Genomic DNA, 19403 nt, shown 5'->3' with positions numbered 1-19403 from the left:
GTTCTGCACCTTGACTTCGACTCTCATGCATCGCGGCCGTCCGCCGCCTCGGAAACAACGCCAAACTGCTCGCAATACATTTACTCACTCATCTACAAACCACGGATGCGGGGGGAGCTCTCTCCGTGCCTCAACTCACGAAAAGGTCTTAAGTTACGCTCCCCAACGTCGTCAAGGCCGCAGCACATGAGATGCGCCCCAGCGATGGGTCGTATACCATCAAAACATGCCTCCCATCTCTTCAGAATGCAGTCCCAAAGTTGCGATGGGCGAGATCTACGTTCTGACTTATCGTTTCGGAACGTCGAGCTGCTTTGCATGCAGAACTCGACGTCTTCCCCTCCATTTCTTGCGCACCCACCCAAAAATACCTCCCGAACAAAATCGATGCAGATTTCGATTCTGAGCAGGTTTTGTATATCGAACCCCGTCCTCCGCGCCGCGGATAGAGTGCCATAGCGCAAACAAGGGTGATTTGAATATGTGGCGTCGCTTTTGGGCCGCCTACTGCGCCTCCTTCCGGGCGAATATCGGCGACGTGAGCATACAAGCATGATGTGGTGCCGTTACCCATGACATTCAGGACGTTTGGTGAGCTCTCGACGTCTGCGCGCAGTGTTATTGACCACCCCCTCCTCGTCACCTCCCACCTCACCCCCTGCCGAATCTTCCACCCCATCTCCCCAAATTTTGAGCAGCGATTCCATCGGATGATGCGAGGCCGTGAATGCCGTCACACCGCCCGCGCGACGTATGGCAAGCTCGCAATCCCACACTCGTGCAAAACGAACCTCCTGGAGCTGCGCATCTTCCGCCCGTCCAGGTGCGTTTCTGCTGTCACCCCGAGGATGCCAAGCTCACACGTACTCGGATCCAGGTGCGGAAGCTTCAGCGGAGGCGCGGAGATGCGCGCTACCCTCGCAGAGCTGCGGGCACGATGTCCCTTTCAGTTCAGATACATTCCCATTGCGCATTCGAGGCGAGAACACCCAAAAAATACGCTCGGTGGCGCGGGGATCTCGGAGATGAATTTTGCGGGGTGCGCGAGCTCGGTGGGTGGGGGCCTCGGCGAGCTCAGCGCGCGCCTGCGGCGCGCTGCCTTTTGCGTACTCAAGGCCTTCCCAATTGGGTAAATCCCGAGCCACGCGAACTCGGGCGACCTACCTGAAGCGCCTGGGCGCTTGTCTGGCGGGCGCCGGATTTCGAAGATTACACAAATCACTCAAGGATAACACTTAGCTCATAACAAGGCGCTGAGTACAGCGTTGCGCGGTACAAGACGCGCAAAGAACAACTTCAACACTCAACGCATCCGAGGCGGTGATCCTCCGCGCCCCGCTCCGCCTTCGACTCAAAATTTTCCGCAACGTCATCTTGGCCTCGATTCACCGCGCTTGTCGGCTGTACACGCTCTCCAGCGCAAAGGAACACGCCCGACTCAATTCTACCCTTCCCCCAATCTTCCACTCTCCTCCTCCCAATCTTCGCCCCCATCCGCTGTCACCCGCGAGCCGAACACGTGCTGCACTAGCTCGTGTGGCGCAGCGGACGCTGCGCTGCCGTCGCACTCGAGCAGAGCTGAAGACGGCATGTTGAAGATCGTCTCCTTGCGAGAAAGGGTGCGTTTGGGGTGCATTCTGGGCTCTGATTCTTGCTGAAGCACGTGCTCTGGATCTCGGTGGATGTTTTCTGAAATTCCCGCGAGCTCGGCGCAGGGCGCGGGCGCGCTGCCTTCGCGGCGCTCAAGGCCTGCCCAAAAAGGACTTTGCGCCGAGGTCACGGGGTTGGGAGCGCGGTGTTGGTTTTTGGCCGCGGGGGCGATTTTCTCGGGTCCCGAGCGCATCGAGCATGCTATATTGCTCCAATAGAAGGCGTCTCCTACTGCGTATCCGCCGGAGAACTCGCGCCATACACTTATAGACGCTCAATACCTCTGTCTCTGCACTGATCTTCGTCCGCGGGGCGGAGCGCGCCACATTCCGTCAGGATATACTGAAGGTAAGCTCTCTATTCACTTTCGGTTTGCACTGACGTGCGACGCGGGCGCGCATCGACGGCGGAGCCGCATCGAGGGAGGGAAGGTTGCACGAAGGCGTCCTCCCCGAATCTTCCGCATTAACCTCATGCCCAATCTTCCGCGCTCACGTACACGGATAATCGACCGCGCCTGCTCGGGTCGGCGGCAGTGCGGGGCTGCTGCTCGGGTCGGGAGGTGGGGATGAGTATAAGAGTCAGGGCGAGGGGAAAGCGAAGGTCAGGTTCTTATCCTTCCCTTCCCTCCTCCTACCTCCTCCTACTCGTCCTCCCCCTTCCCTCCTATCATACCTTTCCTTTGCTTCTTCATTCAGTTATACTATGTCATGGCCGAGGTACGTCGACTATAACCTTTCCTTCTCTCTGTCACTGACGTGCTTTGCAGGGGTCTTTACTTCGTCCTTGTCTTTACTACTCGGTAAGCGCCGCGCTCTACCTCGTTTCCTATGTGTCCTTACTGACGCTTCGCTTTCCAGTTTATCTACTCGCTTTCCAGTTCATCTAATCGCTTATCGTCCCCTGTACACCTACCCTAGGCTCGTCCTCCCTCCCTCCTCACCGTCCTTCCTCCCTCCTCCCCGTCCTCCCTCCCTCCTCACCTATGCCCATGCTGACCGCTTTTCCCAGTCTTTACTTCTGAATGCAATCCCGGCATTGTGTTTTTTTGGTGAGTGCACTTCCCCCTGGCGCTTCCAGGGTGATTACTGATCGTCTTTTGTCCTAGGAGTCGTCTTTTGTCCTAGTAGGCTGCGCTTTGAGGTCCAGTAGACCGCGCTTCACTCGGTTGACTGCGCTTCGAAGCTCGGTTGACTGCGCTTCGAAGCTCGGTCGACTGCGCTCCGAGGCTTAGTACACGGCGCATCAAGGTTCAGTAGACTGTCTATTAATCCCCCTCACCTACACCTCCCCTCCCCTCCTCACCACCCTGTTCCTCCCCCTCACCCCTCACCTACACCTCCCCTCCCCCTCACACCCGAGCGAGAACCCGCTGCCGTTCGAGCTTGATCGTACTGATCTTCGCGAATTCGACTTCGAGTTGGTTTACTGATGTTCGACTTCGAGTCGGTTTACTGATCTCCTACTTACAAGTCTTACTGATCTCCTACTTACAAGCCTTACTGATCTCCTACTTACGAGTCTTACTGATCTTTGACTTCGAGTTAAGTACTATCAATCTCGCGTAGTGTAGTGTGCTGATCTCGCGTAGTGTACTGATCTCGCGCGGTGTAGTGTACTGATCTCCCGCGGTGTACTGATCTCGCGGTGTACCGATCTTGTCCTGTCGTCTACTTTACTGACCCGGCCTGTTAATAGCTACGTTGCTGACCCGGCCTGTTAGCTACTTTACTTACCCTCCCCTCCCTCGCCGACTCGCCCCTCCCCCGACACGCCCCTACTTCGACTCGGTCAGTCTGTCACTAATCTCCCCCGACGCGGTCAGTCACTGATCTCCCCCGACGTGGTTAGTCACTAATCTCCCTCGCTCGGCTAGTCACAAGCCTCGCTCGCTCGGACAGTCACTAATCTCCCCCGACGTGGTCAGTCACTAATCTCGCTCGCTCGGACAGTCACTAGCCTCCCCCGACTCGGCTAGTCACTAGCCTCGCTCGCTCGGTCAGTCACTATCTCGCTCCCTCGCCCGGCTACGAAGGGATTACTGGCGTTGTATTGCAGGGCTATCTACGTGACTACGTGCGAGGGGGCTACGCGACTACAAGCGAGGGGGACTACTCGACTACGAACGAGGGGCCGACTCGACTACGAGCAAGGGGCCTACTGGACCGACTACGTGCGAGGTGCCTACTGGACCACCTCCGCTACCCCACGACAACTACCCTACCCAACCCCCCATGTCGAAGGCGACCCGCCGACGTCGAACGCGACCGGCCGACGTTGAACCGCACACCCCTCGCGCGGACCCCACCCTTCGTGCGAACTTCAAGTCCCACCCTCGCACGGACCCCACCCCACCCACCCTTCGCCACCGACCCCTCCCCTCCCCACCGCCGCCACCCTCCGACTGTGACCACACCGAAGGTAAGCCCCCCTCCCTATCCCAACCGCTTTGACGGGATTACTGACCCCTTCGACCAGATGCCTGACCCCCTTCGACTAGATGCCTGACCCCCTGACCCCCTACCCCGCTTAGTCATCTCGGCCGCGCGCGTCGTCGTGCTAGAAGGGGGAGGGGAGAGGGTAGGTGGGAAGGGGGGGACGGGATAAGTAGGAAGGGAGGGGGGCGAGAAGGGGGAGGGGCGAGAAGGGGGAGGGAGGAGGGGGAGGGGGGAGAAGGGGTGGAGGGTTAGCACGAAGGAAGGGCGTTAGCACGAAGGGAGGGGGGAAGGGGGGATGAGGTAGGCGAGAAGGGAGGGGGAGGGCAAGAAGGGGTGGAAGGGGGAGGGGAGGAGCGATACGAGATGGAAAGGGTAGGGGGGAGGGACGATCGAAACGGAGGGGGGTAGGGAGGGAAGGGGGTCGCGTGAATGACGAGAAAAGGGGGAGCGAAGATAGGGAGGGAGGGGAGTTGCACGAAGGGGGAGGGGGGCGAAGCGCGAGAGGGGAGGGAAGAGGGAGGTAGGCCGGTACGAACAGCGGGAGGGGGAGGGGTAAAGTGGCGCGAAAGGGAAGTGGGGGTAGGGCGGTAACGGAGAGGGAGGGGGTGGGACGAGAGGGGTAGGGGTCGCGCGAAAGGAATGGGGTAGGGTGGCGGGAAAGGGTATGGGTAGGTAGTGAGGAGGTGCGAAAAGAGAGAGGGTAGGGTGGGATCGAAGCCGAAGAAGGGAAGGGGGAGGGTAGGGTATGGTAGGGAAGGAATAGGAGGGGGTTGTGGACGTCCTTCGGGGGCTTGATGACGTGGCTATGGCGTTGTCGAAGGCGGGAGCGCGTCGTGAGAGGCGGAGGAGGGGACGCGGGTGGGACGGATAGCGGAGAGGCGCGAGGCGGTGGTCTTGACGCGCGGCTGCGGGAAGGCGTAGGGCGATAGACTAGAGCGGGAATGTTAGCATATAGTGAGTAGAAGACACGACGATTGCTCACCTTGTGTATGCGCCGCAGGCAGCGATCGCGGGCGGGCTCGAGCAAGAACGTCAAGGCGAGGGGCGCGCGTCGACTTCGATCGGACGCGAACCGGCTTCTTATGCGACGGGCAGCGCGGACGCGTCATCTGGCGCGGGACGGCGGCGGCGGGAGCGCGGATGACGCGGCGGTAGGCAGCAGGCGGGTTGAGGACGCGTGTTGTGCGGGTGGGCTGGCTGGGAGGCTGGCTGTCTGGGTCGGTCGACTCGATCAAGAGATGAGGGGAGTGGACTGGGCGTGGATGGGAAGGACGAGGCGGCGGTGCTTGGCGGATGTGGCAGTAGAGATGGGCGAAGGCAAGCAGTGACATCACGCGATCGTCGGCACGCACGCGCCCATCAGCGTGTTGTCTCCCGCCGCGATGGCCAGCCTCATCGCGATACTCGACCTCAAGGGCAAGCCCCTCATCCAGCGCTCGTATCGCGACGACGTGCCCGCGTCCTACGTCGAGCGCTTTCTCCCGCTGGTGCTCGACCTTGAGGAGGAAGGCCAGCAGGTGACGCCGTGCATCTCCGCGCAGGGCATCAACTACATGCACATCCGACATTCGAATCTGTACCGTGAGTGTTTGGCGGGCTGCGTACCGGACAGAGGGAGGCTGGAGACGCGGTGGGGCCGTTGGGACGGGGGAGGATGAGATGGGAAGGCAAGGGGAGATCTGATGGTCTGGACGAGGCGCGTGTCCGCCTTTGCTGCTTGGTATCAACCGTCCTCACGACTCCTCCATCCGACGGCGGCCCCAAACTCTCCAGCTCATCCACTCAAACCGCTATCACCGCCCGTCCTCCTGTTTTTCCTCGCCATTCTACGCGCCACACCCCCATCCTGACCTCCCGCTAACGAACCCCACCCCCAGTCCTCGCCCTCTCCAAGCGCAACTCCAATGCGGCCGAGATCATCCTCTTCCTCCACCGGCTCTCGCAGGTGCTCGTCGAGTACTTCAAGGAGCTCGAGGAGGAGTCGATCCGGGACAACTTTGTCATCATCTACGAGCTGCTCGACGAGGTCATGGACTTTGGCTACCCGCAGACGACGGAGAGCAAGAGTGAGTGGGCTGCCCTCGCCCATCCTTCCTTTGCTTCGTCCTTCGTATGCTCCGTCCTCCCTATGCTCAACCAGCCGGCCCGCGATACATCACCCAAGAATCGCACAAGCTCGAGATGCGGCGCGGGTGGCGGGTCACAGCTCGCGCGCGTACCCTTCCCTTTCGGATGGAGTGACGGAGGGGGGAGTAAAGGCAAGTGCGTCCTTTGCATCACGTGACATTTCTGGTTCCTGCTCGCAGCGACGGGGGATTGGGCGCGTTCGACGCGCAAAACGTCGCCGGCCACTTCTTGTTTATAGACGCAGGCCGGGCGAGGGGACGGGCGCGGTCTATCCCGCATTCTCAGTCGGCGGAGGGCGGTTTGGCAGTCCGACGCGGACGGGTGCTATGTGACCATATCGCCGGGCTGGGGTATGCGCTGAACCGCCCTTGTTCTGCGCGGCGGCGTGCTCCGTTCGCGCTCAGACTTGGGCGGTGGGTGCGGGTGGTGCGTATCTGTCTGCGTCTCGATTGCCTTGTCGCTGCGCCCCCCTCACCGCCCTCCACTGCCCTCCCTCTCCCCTCCTCCCCCGCTTTGCCCTTGCTAACCTTTGGTGGCGCTGCGCCACCCGCCCCTTCTCTCGACACGTTCCCCGCCTGTACGTAGCGTAGCTGCAATACCATCACTTTGCCACAAATGAGTCGTTGCCACAAATGAGTTCGGCAAATTCGAGTCAAGGCAAGTGCTTCAGTCGAGACCATCATGACGAGTCAAGCGGGATCTTGCATTGCAATGGTAAACGAGGACAAGTCGAGTTCAAGTACACTACGTGCTCGTCAACGTGCCCCGCCTGCAGAAAAGGGGGGCAGGTCATGCTGTCTACTCAAGAGGGAGGTGCAGGGGTTGCCCTTACCCTCGCTCGGGGGAGGCGAGAGCGAAGGAAGGGGGTCAGGGTCGAAGGATGGACTGGAGGCGGGACGAAAACGCCTTCGGAAGCACATGGATAATCCTGGGAAAGGGTCAGTGAAGGGTACAATGCACGAGCGAAGGGGGCGGTGGGAAATGGTCAAGTCAAAGTCAAACTCATAGGAACGAGGGGGGAGGGGGGAGGAGAAGTGGGGGGAGGGAGGAGGGGGGGAGGTGCAAGCGAGAAGGAGCGGTAGGGGGGAGAGGGGAGAGGGGGCTGCGCTCACCTCTGCTCGCCGGACGAAAATACATATACCCATCGCGTAGGGGGATGGGTTGCGATGACTTGTCCTCCGCCGGACGTGGCGCGAGGGCCACTAAAGGTGCGAGGGCGGTCTGAAAAAGAGTTAGCGAGATGAGTAGATGCGCTCACCCATGCGCGCCGGGCGACGAGTCGTCTATAAACGCCCAGCCAGATTGTCGGAAGTGAGAAGGGTGAAGGGCGGCGCTCCCGCCGCGATCGCGCGCGTGCCGCCCCTCCTCCTCCCAGTCAAGATTGCATCACTTCGCCAGGGGGCCCCGCGCGAAGCTCGGCGTTTTCGACGGCGAGACGCGTCATTCTTGCGTGCTGAAGGGCGCAGAAAACCTGCAGAAGAGCGTTAGGTGTCGAGCGATGAGAAATACCAAGGAACACGCACCTCGAGATCGGAAAGAAGGACGCGAGGCGGCACTACCCTCCCCCACGCGAATGGACTCGCAACATTCCACTAGGTATTCCCGCGCGGCATATGACGTGGAGACGCGTCAATCTTGCGCTCGGAAGTGCGCAGAAAATCTGCAGAAAAGCGTTAGAAATCGTGTGCTGAGATACTGGAGAACACGCACCTCGAACTCAGTGAGACTCGCGCAATGCGGCGCTACGCGCCACCGCCTCCTCCGCCCCCTCCCCCACGCTGAGACACTCGCAACGGTCCGCTAGGGATTCCCGCGCGGACCTCAGCGCATTTGACGTTAACATGCGCCGATTTTGCGTCTGGAGGCGCGCCTAAAACCCCTTCAAAATCGTCAGTAAATGGAGGTAGCGAGGGACATGAAACGCACCTCAAGGCCTTACACGACGCGAAGAAGGCGGCGCTTCGCGCCGCCGCCGCCGTGTCCATGCCCCCTCCCTTGCGTTGCTGAGCTCGCGGCGTTCTGCTAGAGACTCCCGCGCGACCCTCGGCGCATTTCGCGTCAAAATGCAAAAGTTTTGCATCTGGAGGCGCGCACAAAGTGCTTACGAAAGTGTCAGAGGATGGCATCAACAAAGACCGATGAGCGCACCTCGAGAATGCGTTTGGGGACGTGCGACGTCGCTTCGCGCCAGCGCCGCTCCCGTGCCCTTTTCCCGATGCCATTGAAGTCGCGGCGTTCCGCTAGAGATTCCCGCGCGGGCCTCGGCGCAGTTGACGTCCAAATGTGCATTTTTCGGTCTTGGCCGTCGACGGAAAATCAGCCTAAAATGGAGCGGACTGTCAGCTCAAGACTCGCTCGCAGAAGGCAGGACACGTACCTAACGGCGATAGGCTGCTCGAGATCTCAATCTCTTCGAGCGCGTCGTGCTTGTTGATTGCTTATCAAGGACGCGAGGGCGCTGAGCAATCCTCAGTCGTGGTCGACAAGAACATGGTATACCCACTTACCAGTCTTCCGTGCGAACGCGCAGTCCGTCGAGCCTCTTCACGCGACATTGAGCGGAAGTGGAGGAAGGGGAGCGGGGGCGGGAGAGGAAGAAGGTGGCCGTAAGTCGAGGGCGACGAGCGCACGGGAGGAGGGAAAGTACTCACAACCCCGGTCGCGACCGAGTATATAAGGTCATGTCGTAAGCGAAAATTTCGGACGTACGAAATCCGGCTCGCAATCGGACGCTCCTCATACACACCCCCTTCGCTTCCGTTAGGCTTTTCTTGAGGGAATATGCTTTTGGGGGCTATTGCCGTGTGCTGCAGTGGCGGAGACATCTCCGCCGCTGCCCATGCTGCCTAAACTACTGCAGAGTCAGTCCAAACTGCTGACATACAAAGAGTCAGCGTACATACCTGACTCGCCCCGCATGACACGCGTTCCGACTCGCAGATCACCTACAACCTATCTGGGCACCCTCTGTCTTTCGACCTCGGCGCCCAGAAAGCGAGGCGAGCGGTGACCCGAACATCCTAGACAAAGGCATGCCGTCAGCCTCCTCGAAGAACGCCGCGTTCACCGGGAGCGCGAGCCGTACCTTCCACGGATAGACATACGGAGCCACCCACCATCTCCCACTCATCCGTTTTCGACGCTCTTCCGCACCTTCGGAAAGCCTAGTACGACAAATGAAGCTTAGTCTACTCGCGGCGGCGGAAATGCAATGCAAGAGAGGGCGAGAGCGCGCTGCCTTCGCACGTCCCATTGTGCGGAGTTTGCCTGTTCTGGCGGTGAGCGTACACTGTCTCACGTTCTAGATTTCAGTTATGCGATACAATGAGAAACAAGTGCTCGATTCACCGGGAACTACCCAAAAAGCCCGCGATTGGAGAGAATGAGGCAGGGCGGTCGAGCTCGTAAAGGCTTTCCGAAATGGGCTCAATAGCCGTCGTAATTGGCTGCTTCGCTAGGAACAGCGCTAGAAGGCCGTCCCAGTCGCGGTGACGGTAGCGCAGATCCAAGGTCGCCCTCGGGACCGGATATTATTGTCGGACTACACGTCACCTGAGTTTGAGTTCAATTCGATGAGTGGGGTTGTCTTGGGCTCGAAAGGCAAAGGGTGGGTGTGCATTCATGTTCTAGAAGTGGAATACAAAGGTCAAGGGACCTCTCAGTGCCCGCGGATACTCGCCGACGTCGATGATGGTGGTTGCGGACAAGACGGACGGCAATTGTGGCGCCGCCAATCAGGGACCGGGAGTCGGACCGCGCCGTCCGAGCGCCCGCGTTCTGCACCTTGACCTCGACTCTCATGCATCGCGGCCGTCCGCCGCCTCGGAAACAACGCCAAACTGCTTGCAATACATGACTGCACTCATCTACGAGCTACGGATGCGGGGGGAGCTCTCAGGCTGCCTCAACTCACGAAAAGGTCCCAAGTGACGCTCCCCAACGTCGTCAAGGTCGCAGCACATGAGATGCGCCCCAGCGATGGGTCCTACACCATCAAAGAATGCTTCCCATCTCTTCAGAATGCGGTCCCAAAGCTGCGATGGGCGAGATCTCCGTTCTGACTTATCGTTTCTGAACGTCTAGCTGCTTTGCATGCAGAGCTCGACGTCTTCCCCTCCATTTCTTGCGCACCCACCCAAAAATATCTCCCGAACAAAATTGATGCGGATTTCGACTCTGAGCATGTTTTGTATATCAACTCCCGCCCTCCGCGCCGCGGATAGAGTGCCATAGCGCAAACAAGGGTGATTTGAATATGTGGCGTCGCTTTTGGGCCGCCTACTGCGCCTCCTTCCGGGCGAATATCGGCGATGTGAGCATACAGACATGATGTGGTGCAGGTACCCATGGCATTCAGCACGTTTGGTGAGCTCTCGACGTCTGCGCGCGGTGTTCTTGACCACCCCCTCCTCGTCACCTCCCACATCACCCTATGCCGAATCTTCCGCGCCATCTTTCCAAATTTTCAGCAGCGATTTCATCGGATGAAACGAGGCCGCGGATGCCGTCACTTTGCCGCGCAATGTACGGCAAGCTCGCAATCCCACACTTGTGCAAAACAAACCTCCTGGCTGCTGCGCATCTTCCGCCCATCCAGGTGTGTCTGTGCTGTCACCCCAACTACGCTAAGCTCACACGTAATACGATACAGGTGCGGAAGCTTCAGCGGAGGCGCGGAGATGCACGCTGCCCTCCCAGCGCTGCGGGGACGATGTCCCTTTCAGTTCAGATACATTCCCATTGCGCATTCGAGGCGAGAACATCCGGAATATACGCTCGGTGGCGCGGGGATCTCGGAGATGAGTTTTTCAGGGACCGCGAGCGCTGTCGGCGAAGTTTTCGACGAGCTCAGCGCGCGCCCGCGGCGCGCTGCCTTTTGCGTACTCAAGGCCTTCCCAATTGGGTAGATCCCGAGCCGCGCGAACTTGAGCGACCAACCCGAAGTTTCCGGGTGTCTCTCTCGCGGTCGAAATGTCGCAAATATGGCTCATTGCCTTCCAGATCATTTTCCGGCCTATATCTGCGCGCTCTGCTCAACACTGAGCACTGGAGAACGACCTCAACTTGAACGCGTCCTGAGCACATCCCGCTAGGAATCTCTCCCCGCATTCGACTGAGAATTTTCCTCAACGTAATTTCAAGCTCGCTCGACCGCGCTCGTCGGCTGAATACGCTCTACATTCAGCGGAACTCGTCCGCCCCGATTCCATCCATCCCCCAATCTTCCACTCTCCTCCTCCCAATCTTCGCCTCCATTCGCTGTCACCCGTGAGCCGAACACGTGCTGCACTAGCTCGTGTGGCGCAGCGGAAGCTGCGCTGCCGTCGCACTCGAGCAGAGCTGAAGACGGCATGTTGAAGATCGCCTCCCCCCGCAAAAGGGTGCATCTGGCGTGTGTTCTGGGCTCTGATTCTTGCTGAAGCACGTGCTCTGGACCTCGTTGAATGTTTTCTGAAATTCCCGCAAGCTCGGCGCAGGGCACGGGCGCGCTGCCTTCGCGGCGCTCAAGGCCTGCCCGAAAAGGACTTTGCGCCGAGGTCACGCGGTTGGGAGCGCGGTGTTGGATTTTGGCCGCAGGAACGATTTTTCCGGGTCGCGGGCGCGTCGGACGTGAGGTTGTGAGCTAGTAGCAGACGTCTCCAGCTGCGCACCGGCCGGAGAACTCGCGAGTGACGCACATGCACACTCAACACCGTGTCCGCACTGACCCTCGTCCGCGGCGCGGGGTGCGCCACATTCCGTCAGGATCTGCTTATTATAATGCAAGCTTTCGTTTCGTTTTTAGTGTGTGCTTGACGTGCGACGCGGGCGCGCATCATCGGCGGAGCCGCATCGAGGGAGGGAAGGTTGCACGAAGGCGCCCTCCCCGAATCTTCCGCGCTCACGTACACGGATAATCGACCGCGCCTGCTCGGGTCGGCGGCAGTGCGGGGCTGCTGCTCGGGTCGGGTGGTGGGGATGAGTATAAGAGTCAGGGCGAGGGGAAAGCGAGGGTCAGGTTCTTATCCTTCCCTTCCCTCCTCCTACCTCCTCCTACTCGTCCTACCCCTCCTTTCGCTACTACTTCACCTTCGCTCATCACTCGTTCAGTTATCCTACGTCCTGGTCGAGGGTGCGTCCATCCCTGTCTCCTTCTATCCCTCTTACTGACGCATTTTGCAGGGGTCTTTGGATTCCGTCCCGTCCTTACTATCCGGTAAGCACGCTCTACCTCGCCTCTTGTCCATCCTTGCTGACACCTCGATTTCCAGTTTATCTACTCAGTTACTGTATCCTATACACCTACCCTAGGTTCGTCTTTGCTCGCTCTTTCCCTACCTGATGCTGACCGCTTTCCCCAGTCTGGTTCTCTGAATGCAATCTCGTTTCTATGCTATTTCGTGAGTACCTCCTCTTCCGACGCTTTGAGGGCGATTGCTGATTATCTTTTGTTATCTGTAGACCGCGCTTTGAGGCTCAGTGGGCTGCACTTCGAGGTCCAGTAACCCTCGGGATTATTGGTTAGGTGCGTCGCACCCACTGCCTATTCACTCGTTTACTGATTGGCTTTACTAGTTTAGTGACCGCGCCATCACTACTTTAGTGACCGCGAGTCTACTATTTTAGTGACCTCTCCATCACTAACTTAGTGACCGCTGCATCACTATCCTACCGACCTCGTTCCTCTCCACCCTACCCACCCCGACCAGATGACCCTGCAGTCATATCCTAGTGAGTCCTTGCCTTTCCGTATCTTTTGCTCGTCTTGAGCATTTTTCCACCGCCTTCTACTATTTTGCCTCGCTGTTTACTATTTTTCCTCCACCTCCTTCTATTTTTCCTCGCCTTCTGCTATTCTTCCTCGCCGTTTACTATTTTCCCTCGGCCTTCTACCATTTTTGCTCCGCCTTCTACCATTTTTCCTCAGCCTTCTACCATTTCCCTCAGCCTTCTACTACTTTCCCAGCCCTTTTGTCACTTCCCCTCGCCTTCCGCGCCCTTTTATCGATTTATGGACGCTCTTCTGGATTTTTCTACTCGTTCTACTTGATTTCTACTGTTCTGATTCACTTTGCTACGCTTCTGGTTCGCTTTGCTACGCTTCTGATTCACTTTCGTACGCTTCTGATACACTTTCGTACGCTTCTACCTCACTACTACTAATTCCCTCCTCTCCTACCCTCCTACCCACTCACCACCCTGTTCCTCCCCCTCACCTACACCTCCCCTCCCCCTCGCTCCCGAGCGAGAACCCGCTGCCGTTCGATCTTGCGGGCCGGGTTGGGGAATTTTGCTGACTCGGATGGGGAATTTTGCCGGCTCGGTTGGGGGTGGGCGAGTTTAGTGATGGTGGGTAGTGACTGTACTGATCTTCGCGAGTCAGTTACTACTGATGTTCGACTTCGAGTTGGTTACTACTGATGTTCGACTTCGAGTCGGTTTACTGATGTTCGACTTACAAGTCTTACAGATCTCCTACTTACAAGTCTTACTGATCTCCTACTTACAAGCCTTACTGATCTTCTACCACTTACTGATCTCCTACTTACAAGTCTCACTGATCTTTGACTTTGAGTTACGTAGTTACTATCAATCTCGCGTAGTGTAGTGTACTGATCTCGCGTAGTGTAGTGTACCAATCTCGCGCGGTGTACTGATCTCGCGCGGTGTACCGATGTCGATCTCGGCCTGCCTTCTACTTTACGTACCCAGCCTGTTAGCTACTTTACTGTCCTGGCCTGTTAGCTACTTTACTGTCCTGGCCTGTTAGCTACGTTGCTGACCCGGCCCGTTACCTACTTTACTGACACTCCCCTCCCTCGCCGACTCGCCCCTCCCGTGTCTCCCGACTCGCCCCTCCCGGGTCTCCCACCTCGGTCGGTCTGCCACTGATCTCCCCTGACGTGGTCAGTCCCTAATCCCCCGACGTGGTTAGTCACTAATCTCCCCCGACGTGGCTAGTCTCTAATCTCCCCCGACGTGGTTAGTCTCTAATCTCCCTCGACGCGGTCAGTCACTATCTCGCTCCCTCGCCCGGCTACGAAGGGATCACTGACGTTGTATTGCAGGGCTGTCTACGTGACTACGTGCGAGGGGGCTACTGGACCGACTACGTGCGGGGGACCTACGCGACTACGAACGAGGGGCCTACTCGACTCCCTCACGTCGAAGGCGACCGGCCGACGTTGAACGCGACCGGCCGACGTCAAACCGCACACCCCTCGCACGGACCCCGCACACCCTCACCGACTTCGCCCCCGCCCTCGCCGACTCCGGACTTCACCCCGCCTCTCGCCAGCTCCGAACCGCACACCCCTCGCCGACTCCAACTTCGACCTACCCCCTGCCACCCCCGCACCCGACCGCACCGAAGGTAAGCCCCCCTCCCTATCCCAACCGCTTCGACGGGATTACTGACCCGCTCTCACTAGATGCCTGACTCCCTTCGACCGACGACTGACCCCCGCCGCGCTTAGTCATCTCGGCCGCGCGCGTCGTCGTGCTAGAAGGGGGAAGGGGGGTGGGGAGGGAGTTAGCACGAAGGGAGGGGGAGGGATAAGTAGGAAGGGGGGAAGGGCGAGAAGGGGATAGGTGAGAGGGGGGAGGGGCGAGAAGGGGGGAGGGGAGCGGGAGGGGATAGGTGGGAGGGGGGAGGGGCGAGAAGGGGTGGAAGGGTTAGTACGAAGGGTGGGGGGAGATGTGGGGTGGGGGTAAGGGGTAGGGGATAGAGTGAGGGTGAGGGGAGGAGCGATACGAGATGTGAAGGGGAGGGGGAGGAGCGATTCGAGGTGGGGAGGGGGGAGGAGCGATGCGAAATGCGGAGGGGGATAGGGAGGGAAGAGCTCACGTGAGTAACGAGAAAAGGGGGAGGCGAAACTAGGGAGGGAGGGGAGTTGCACGAAGGGGGAGGGAAGAGGGGCGCAGTGGTGCGGAACGAGGGTCGGGGTAGTAGTGCGGAAGGAGGGAGAGGGTAGCGCAGTAACGAAGGGGAGGGGGTGGGACGAGAGGGGTAGGGACGCGCGAAGGGGTATGGGTAGGTAGTGAGGAGAAGAGAGAGGGTAGGGTGGGATCAGGCGGGGGAAGGGAAGTGGGAAGGTAGGGAAGGAATTGGAGGGGGTTGTGGACGTCCTTCGGGGGCTTGATGACGTGGTTATGGCGTTGTCGAAGGCGGCAGTGCGTCGTGGGAGGCGGAAGAGGGGATGCGGGTGGGGCAGACGCGAGAGGCGGCGGTCTTGACGCGCGGCTGCGGGAAGGCGTAGGGCAATAGACTAGAGCGGGAATGTAAGCATACAGTGAGTCAAATATGCGAGATTTGCTCACCTTGTGTATGCGCTGCAGTCAGTGATCGCGGGCGGGCTCGAGCAAGAACGTCAAGGCGAGGGGCGCGCGTCGACGTCGATCGGACACGAACCGGCTTCTTATGCGACGGGCAGCGCGGACGCGTCATCTGGCGCGGGACGACGGCGGCGGGAGCGCGGATGACGCGGCGGTGGGTAGCAGGCGGGTTGAGGGCGTGTGTTATGCGGGCGGGCTTGAGTGGCTGGCTGGCTGGCTGACTGGCTGGCCGAGTCGGTCGAGTCGGTCGAGAGATGAGGGGAGTGGGCTGGGCGTGGATGGGAAGCACGAGGCGGCGGTGCTTGGGGGTGGCAGTAGAGATGGGCGAAGGCAAGCAGTGACATCACGCGATCGTCGGCACGCATGCGCCCATCAGCCTGTTGTCTCCCGCCGCGATGGCCAGCCTCATCGCGATACTCGACCTCAAGGGCAAGCCCCTCATCCAGCGCTCGTATCGCGACGACGTGCCCGCGTCCTACGTCGAGCGCTTCCTCCCGCTGGTGCTCGACCTTGAAGAGGAAGGCCAGCAGGTGACGCCGTGCATCTCGGCGCAGGGCATCAACTATATGCACATCCGACATTCGAATCTCTATCGTGAGTGTTTGGCGGGCTGCGTACCGGACAGGGGGAGGCTGGAGACACGGTGGGACGGGGGAGGATGAGGTGGGAAGGCAAGGGGAGATCTGATGGTCTGGATGAGGCGCGTGTCCGCCTTTGCTGCTTGGTATCAACCATCCTCACGACTCCTCCATCCGACGGCGGCCCCAAACTCCCCAGCGCATCCATTCAAACCGCTATCACCCGCTCCTCCTGTTCCTCCTCGCCATTCTACGCGCCACACACCCATCCTGACCTCCCGCTAACGAACCCCACCCCCAGTCCTCGCCCTCTCCAAGCGCAACTCCAATGCGGCCGAGATCATCCTCTTCCTCCACCGCCTCTCGCAGGTGCTCGTCGAGTACTTCAAGGAGCTCGAGGAGGAGTCGATCCGGGACAACTTTGTCATCATCTACGAGCTGCTCGACGAGGTCATGGACTTTGGCTACCCGCAGACGACGGAGAGCAAGAGTGAGTGGTCTGCCCTCGCCCATCCTTCCTTTGCTTCGTCCTTCCTGTGCTCCGTCCTTCCTATGCTCAACCAACCGGCCCGCGATCCAAGAATCGCACAAGCTCGAGATCCGGCGCGGGTGGCGGGTCACAGCTGGCCCAAGTACCCTTCCCTTTCGGATGGAGTGACGGTGGGGGGGAGGAAAGGCAAGTGCGTCGTCTGGGTCACGTGACGATTCTGGTTTCTACTCGCAGCGACGCGGGAGTGGGCGCGTTCGACGCGCACAACGTCGCCGGCCACTTCTTGTTTATAGACGCAGGCCGGGCGACGGGACGCGCGCGGTCTATTCCGCATTCTCAGTCGGCGGAGGGCGGTTTGGCAGTCCGACGCGGACGGGTGCTATGTGACCATATCGCCGGGCTGGGGTATGCGCTGAACCGCCCTTGTTCTGCGCGGCGGCGTGCTCCGTTCGCGCTCAGACTTGGCGGGTGGGTGCGGGTGGTGCGTATCTGTCTGCATCTCGATTTCCTTGTCGCTGCGCCGCCCTCGCCGCCGTCCACTGCCCTCCCTCTCCCCTCCTCCCCCGCTTTGCCCTTGCTAACCTTTGGTGGCGCTGCGCCACCCGCGCCTTCTATCGACACGTTCCCCGCCTGTACGTAGTGTAGCTGCAATACAGTGACTTTGCCACAAATGAGTTGTTGCCACAAATGAGTTCGGCAAATTCGAGTCAAGGGTCTTAAGGCAAGCACTTCAATTGAGACCATCACGAACAGGATCTTTTATTACAATGGTAAACGAGGACAAGTCGAGCACAAGTACACTACGTGCACGTCAACAAGTTCGGTAATTGCATGCCCCTCCTGCAGAAAAGGGGGGCAGGTCATGCTGTCTACACAAGAGGGAGGTGCAGGGGGTGCCCTTACCCTCGCTCGGGGGAGGCGAGAGCGAAGGAAGGGGGTCAGGCTCGAAGGATGGACTGGTGGCGGGACGAAAACGCTTTCGGAAGCGCAGGGATAATCCGGGAAAAGGGTCAGTGAAGGGTACAATGCACGAGCGAAGGGGGCGGTGAGAAATGGTCAAGTCAAAGTCAAACTCGTGAGAACGAGGAGGACAGGATCGGAAGGGCAGGGTGAAGGAGGAGGGGGAGGTGCGAACGAGAAGGAGCGGTAGGGGGAGAGGGGAGGGAAGGGAGGGAAGGGAGGGAATGGAAAAAGGAGAAGCTGCGCTCACCTCTGCTCGCCGGACGAAAATACATATACCCATCGCGTAGGGATGGGTTGCGATGACTTGCGCGCGCTGCCGGACGTGGCGCGAGGGCCACTAAAGGTGCGAGGGCGGTCTGAAAAAGAGTTAGCGAAGGGATGCAAAGGACGAGTAGATGCGCTCACCCATGCGCGCCGGGCGACAAGTCGTCTATCAACGCCCAGCAAGATTGCCGGAAGTGAAAAGGGTGAAGGGCGGCGCTCCCGCCGCGATCGCGATCGCGCGCGTGCCGCCCGTCCTCCTCCCAGTCAAGATTGCATCACTTCGCCAAGGGCTCCAGCGTGGAGCTCGGCGTATTTGACGGCGAGACGCGTCATTCTTGCGGTCTGAAGGGCGCAGAAAAGCGTCAGTAATCGATCGCTGAGATGATAGAGAACACGCACCTCGACCTCAAGGAGAATCACGCAAGGCGGCGCTTCGCGCCGCCCCCGCCTCTGTCCCCTCCCCCACGCTGATGGACTCGCAACGGTCCGCTAGGGATTCCCGCGCGGACCTCAGCGCATTTGACGTCAAAATGCGCCGATTTTGCGTCTGGAGGCGCGCCCAAAACCCCTTCAAAATCGTCAGGAGATGAGGGTTTTGAGAGGTGTAGAACACACCTCAAAGCTTTACACAGAGCGTAGAAGGCGGCGCTCCGCGCCGCCGCCGCGTCCGTGCTCCCTCCCCGCGTTGCTGAGCTCGCGGCGTTCTGCTAGAGACTCCCGCGCGGCCCTCGGCGCATTTCGCGTCAAAATGCAAAAGCCTTGCATCTGAAAGCGCGCGCAGAATGCCTGAAAAAGCGTCAGGAATTGGATGGGGTCGAACACGACCAATTAACGCACCATGTGAATGAGCCTGAGCGTTTGTGACGGCGCTTCGCGCCGTCGCGCCGCCCGTGCCCCTCTTTCGACGTCCTTCAGGTCGCAGTGCTCGGCGAGGAATTCCCGCGCGGGCCTCGGCGCGATTGACGTCGAAATGCGCATTTTTCCGTCATGAATGTCGACGGAAGATGGGCCTAAACGTAAGCAAGTTGTTAGCTTCAGGCTCGTGTCGAGAAGGACAGAGCACGTACCTGGCGACGCCAGGGTGATGCTCGCACGTCTCGCGCTTGCCGGCCCTCGATCAGCAACGCGAAGGGTGCTGGAGGGGGAACCGTTGGTCGAAGGCAACAAGAATATGATACACCCACTCACCAGCTCGTCGTGCAAGTGCGCAGTAGGTCGGACGCAGCAATGAGTGGAAGCGGCGGACGCAGCAATGAGTGGAAGTGGCGGACGAGAGCGAGGGAGAGGCCAAGGGCTGCGAGTGAACGGTAGCGCGGGGACGCGAGAGGAGGGAAAACACTTACGGTCTTGATCGCGGCCGAGTATATAAGGCCGCGCCGTAAGCAAAAATTTCGAACGTACGGCAGCGCCGCATGCACGCCCCCTTCGCTTCCGTTAAACTCTCTTGAAGGTTATGCTTTTGGGGGCCTTCCGCGCGTGCTGCCTCTGCTGGAAGCGGGGACATCTCCGCAGCTGCTGCCTGTGCTGCCTAACACACTGCCGAGTCAGTTCGAGCTGCTGACATATGAAGAGGGATTG

The 19403-nt window shown here is 59.5% G+C and overlaps 9 protein-coding genes across 9 annotated transcripts; 5 read left to right on the top strand and 4 right to left on the bottom strand.

Annotated features, from left to right (window-relative positions):
* Nucleotides 1-1444: 1444 nt before the first annotated feature.
* On the bottom strand, nucleotides 1445-1843 carry SCHCODRAFT_02673325 (uncharacterized protein; the record flags this gene model as incomplete). Its single annotated transcript, XM_003026638.2, has 1 exon — nucleotides 1445-1843. The coding sequence occupies one exon, from the start codon at nucleotides 1841-1843 to the stop codon at nucleotides 1445-1447; it is 399 nt and encodes a 132-aa protein (XP_003026684.1).
* A 433-nt stretch (nucleotides 1844-2276) lies between these two features.
* On the top strand, nucleotides 2277-2995 carry SCHCODRAFT_02753474 (uncharacterized protein). The gene is made up of 4 exons (XM_050347278.1): nucleotides 2277-2369; nucleotides 2420-2452; nucleotides 2511-2701; nucleotides 2759-2995. The coding sequence occupies exons 1-4, from the start codon at nucleotides 2356-2358 to the stop codon at nucleotides 2800-2802; spliced, it is 282 nt and encodes a 93-aa protein (XP_050197252.1). The 5' UTR covers nucleotides 2277-2355; the 3' UTR covers nucleotides 2803-2995.
* A 1161-nt stretch (nucleotides 2996-4156) lies between these two features.
* Nucleotides 4157-5824, bottom strand: SCHCODRAFT_02119117 (uncharacterized protein). Its single transcript, XM_003026637.3, has 2 exons — nucleotides 5071-5824; nucleotides 4157-5018 (listed from the first exon to the last, which is right to left on the bottom strand). The coding sequence occupies exons 1-2, from the start codon at nucleotides 5654-5656 to the stop codon at nucleotides 4210-4212; spliced, it is 1395 nt and encodes a 464-aa protein (XP_003026683.2). The 5' UTR covers nucleotides 5657-5824; the 3' UTR covers nucleotides 4157-4209.
* Nucleotides 5399-6760, top strand: SCHCODRAFT_02681678 (snare-like protein). Its single transcript, XM_003026734.2, has 3 exons — nucleotides 5399-5669; nucleotides 5966-6154; nucleotides 6229-6760. Exons 1-3 carry the CDS (start codon nucleotides 5471-5473, stop codon nucleotides 6327-6329), a joined length of 489 nt encoding a protein of 162 aa, XP_003026780.1. The 5' UTR covers nucleotides 5399-5470; the 3' UTR covers nucleotides 6330-6760.
* Nucleotides 6761-11566: 4806 nt separating this feature from the next.
* On the top strand, nucleotides 11567-12700 carry SCHCODRAFT_02519961 (uncharacterized protein; the record flags this gene model as incomplete). Its single annotated transcript, XM_003026733.2, has 6 exons — nucleotides 11567-11607; nucleotides 12142-12327; nucleotides 12378-12411; nucleotides 12467-12506; nucleotides 12557-12595; nucleotides 12657-12700. 6 exons carry the CDS (start codon nucleotides 11567-11569, stop codon nucleotides 12698-12700), a joined length of 384 nt encoding a protein of 127 aa, XP_003026779.1.
* A 683-nt stretch (nucleotides 12701-13383) lies between these two features.
* On the top strand, nucleotides 13384-14288 carry SCHCODRAFT_02643832 (uncharacterized protein; the record flags this gene model as incomplete). Its single annotated transcript, XM_050346360.1, has 5 exons — nucleotides 13384-13525; nucleotides 13579-13617; nucleotides 13666-14125; nucleotides 14183-14203; nucleotides 14264-14288. Coding segments are annotated over exons 2-3 (163 nt in total), but the record flags the coding sequence as incomplete, so codon positions are not given.
* Nucleotides 14289-14851: 563 nt separating this feature from the next.
* Nucleotides 14852-15880, bottom strand: SCHCODRAFT_02643831 (uncharacterized protein). The gene is made up of 2 exons (XM_050346359.1): nucleotides 15516-15880; nucleotides 14852-15463 (listed from the first exon to the last, which is right to left on the bottom strand). Exons 1-2 carry the CDS (start codon nucleotides 15640-15642, stop codon nucleotides 15072-15074), a joined length of 519 nt encoding a protein of 172 aa, XP_050197250.1. The 5' UTR covers nucleotides 15643-15880; the 3' UTR covers nucleotides 14852-15071.
* SCHCODRAFT_01342503 (snare-like protein) lies at nucleotides 15876-16766 on the top strand (the record flags this gene model as incomplete). Its single annotated transcript, XM_003026732.2, has 3 exons — nucleotides 15876-16124; nucleotides 16410-16598; nucleotides 16690-16766. Exons 1-3 carry the CDS (start codon nucleotides 15926-15928, stop codon nucleotides 16764-16766), a joined length of 465 nt encoding a protein of 154 aa, XP_003026778.2. The 5' UTR covers nucleotides 15876-15925.
* A 1683-nt stretch (nucleotides 16767-18449) lies between these two features.
* Nucleotides 18450-19329, bottom strand: SCHCODRAFT_01206543 (uncharacterized protein; the record flags this gene model as incomplete). The annotated part of the gene is made up of 5 exons (XM_050341239.1): nucleotides 18450-18611; nucleotides 18663-18835; nucleotides 18893-18960; nucleotides 19014-19119; nucleotides 19227-19329. 5 exons carry the CDS (start codon nucleotides 19327-19329, stop codon nucleotides 18450-18452), a joined length of 612 nt encoding a protein of 203 aa, XP_050197249.1.
* Between the last annotated feature and the right edge of the window lie 74 nt (nucleotides 19330-19403).

The sequence above is a fragment of the Schizophyllum commune genome (assembly GCF_000143185.2).
Source record: "Schizophyllum commune H4-8 unplaced genomic scaffold SCHCOscaffold_15, whole genome shotgun sequence".
Lineage (NCBI taxonomy): Eukaryota > Fungi > Basidiomycota > Agaricomycetes > Agaricales > Schizophyllaceae > Schizophyllum > Schizophyllum commune.
This window is presented reverse-complemented; position numbering and strand designations above follow the sequence as displayed.

Coding starts and splice junctions, on each gene's coding strand:
- SCHCODRAFT_02753474 (XM_050347278.1), top strand. Junction 2,453..2,510: donor GTCCTTGTCTTTACTACTCG/GTAAGCGCCGCG, acceptor TTCGCTTTCCAG/TTTATCTACTCGCTTTCCAG. Junction 2,702..2,758: donor CCCGGCATTGTGTTTTTTTG/GTGAGTGCACTT, acceptor CTTTTGTCCTAG/GAGTCGTCTTTTGTCCTAGT.
- SCHCODRAFT_02119117 (XM_003026637.3), bottom strand. CDS start 5,656: ATGTCGGATGTGCATGTAGTTGATGCCCTGCGCGGAGATGCACGGCGT. Junction 5,019..5,070: donor GCCTGCGGCGCATACACAAG/GTGAGCAATCGT, acceptor TTCCCGCTCTAG/TCTATCGCCCTACGCCTTCC.
- SCHCODRAFT_02681678 (XM_003026734.2), top strand. CDS start 5,471: ATGGCCAGCCTCATCGCGATACTCGACCTCAAGGGCAAGCCCCTCATC. Junction 5,670..5,965: donor CCGACATTCGAATCTGTACC/GTGAGTGTTTGG, acceptor CCCCACCCCCAG/TCCTCGCCCTCTCCAAGCGC. Junction 6,155..6,228: donor GCAGACGACGGAGAGCAAGA/GTGAGTGGGCTG, acceptor ATGCTCAACCAG/CCGGCCCGCGATACATCACC.
- SCHCODRAFT_02643831 (XM_050346359.1), bottom strand. CDS start 15,642: ATGACGCGTCCGCGCTGCCCGTCGCATAAGAAGCCGGTTCGTGTCCGA. Junction 15,464..15,515: donor GACTGCAGCGCATACACAAG/GTGAGCAAATCT, acceptor TTCCCGCTCTAG/TCTATTGCCCTACGCCTTCC.